We start from the raw sequence: 1,405 nt of genomic DNA, 5'->3' as shown, positions 1-1,405 counted from the left end.
ATCTTCATGTTTCTCTATTTTTGTTTCTTTGTGTCTACATGTGTCACAAGAATTAAGTATTACGTTCAAAACCTCAACTAAATATCCAATCGCTTGTAGAATGACACAATACTCTTAACAATGATATGGATTCTACACTTCCGAATATTTTTTCTATATGCTTCCCGCCTCCCATAAATTGTTATTGCAGGTAGGATAGTGTGGACTAATTTTGGGACATTAAAACTATAAACCACATCTTTTTTATTGTGTGTGTGAGCATATTTCTATCTATATTATATTACAATCAGTCTAGTCTTCAATCACCTTTAGGTACTACATATATATAAAAAAATTATATTCCTTCGGCTAGGATTGAACTCTAACCCTTTGTTTCTAACGCAGGGTTTCAACGCTCTTATCCACTCTGCTGCAGCCCCGTACGACAGGTACGTGTTAAACTTTATGATATTTAAAACTTATTTCAGTATCTCTTTCTACGAGACTGTAGCATGGCAGATGATAAGACAGTTGATAAAACACTGCATTAAAAATGGAAGTTTCAAGTTCAGTTTAGGTATATGTATGTGTGTGTATATATATATATATATATATATATATATATATATATAAAAATAAAATACACACACACACATATATATATATGCATCATGGTAGAGTCATTGCAGATCTAAAATGTGCATAAACTGTTATATTCTCTTATATTACTATTTTGTAGTAATAATAATAATAATAGTAATAATACAATATATTAGATATAGAAAATCTTTCGCACTATATTTACGATCTGATCTCTGATATTCAACATTTCTGCATATCAAGGTACTTTTTATGACAACAATGACTTTGACTCTACCACTAAACACTTGCTTAAGGCCTGACACACAGACAGGTCAAATTTCATTTGTTGATCAAGTGCAGTCAAACAATGCTTATGCATGCACATGCACGCACACATACATAAACCAAAGTTTGGACTTGGTAGTAGTTTGTGCACTCCATTCCTATATCCATTGCAGTACAAGGTGAGGTGTCAAACTATGGGAGAGGCTAGTGTGTGGAGTATGAGCCATGTAATAATGGTATTAATAAAATCAGAAAACATAGAAGGTAGTTAATGCTTTATGAAAGCATACACGTGTTTCGTTAGATTACTGCCAGAATACATAATTGTTTGTTGAAACCTTATATAATATTAATTCACTTCTTCAGTGTTTACTAATAATTAATAATAAGACATGTATTCCAGAGTCTACACCACAATCAGCTTTTGTGAAATATATAAATATGCTTTTACATTAGAATGCATATATATATGTACACACATATGCATTGACAAAACAACATATACATATCATATTATTATAAATATATATATATATATATATATATATATATATATATA

At 30.1% G+C, this 1,405-nt stretch overlaps 1 protein-coding gene across 2 annotated transcripts in view; it reads left to right on the top strand.

Moving 5' to 3' along the window:
• LOC106883333 (putative protocadherin beta-18) overlaps positions 1–1,405 on the top strand; it is a 335,715-nt gene that overhangs the window by 328,897 nt on the left and 5,413 nt on the right. The window contains exon 7 of one of the 2 annotated variants that reach the window (XM_052973084.1): positions 385–428. The exons of the other annotated variant lie outside the window; for it this stretch is intronic. Coding sequence (XP_052829044.1) covers positions 385–428 — 44 coding nt within the window. The remainder of the gene's footprint in view (positions 1–384; positions 429–1,405) is intronic. 2 annotated transcript variants of the gene reach the window in all.

Source organism: Octopus bimaculoides, chromosome 14, assembly GCF_001194135.2.
Source record: "Octopus bimaculoides isolate UCB-OBI-ISO-001 chromosome 14, ASM119413v2, whole genome shotgun sequence".
In the NCBI taxonomy this organism is placed as follows: domain Eukaryota; kingdom Metazoa; phylum Mollusca; class Cephalopoda; order Octopoda; family Octopodidae; genus Octopus; species Octopus bimaculoides.
This window is presented reverse-complemented; position numbering and strand designations above follow the sequence as displayed.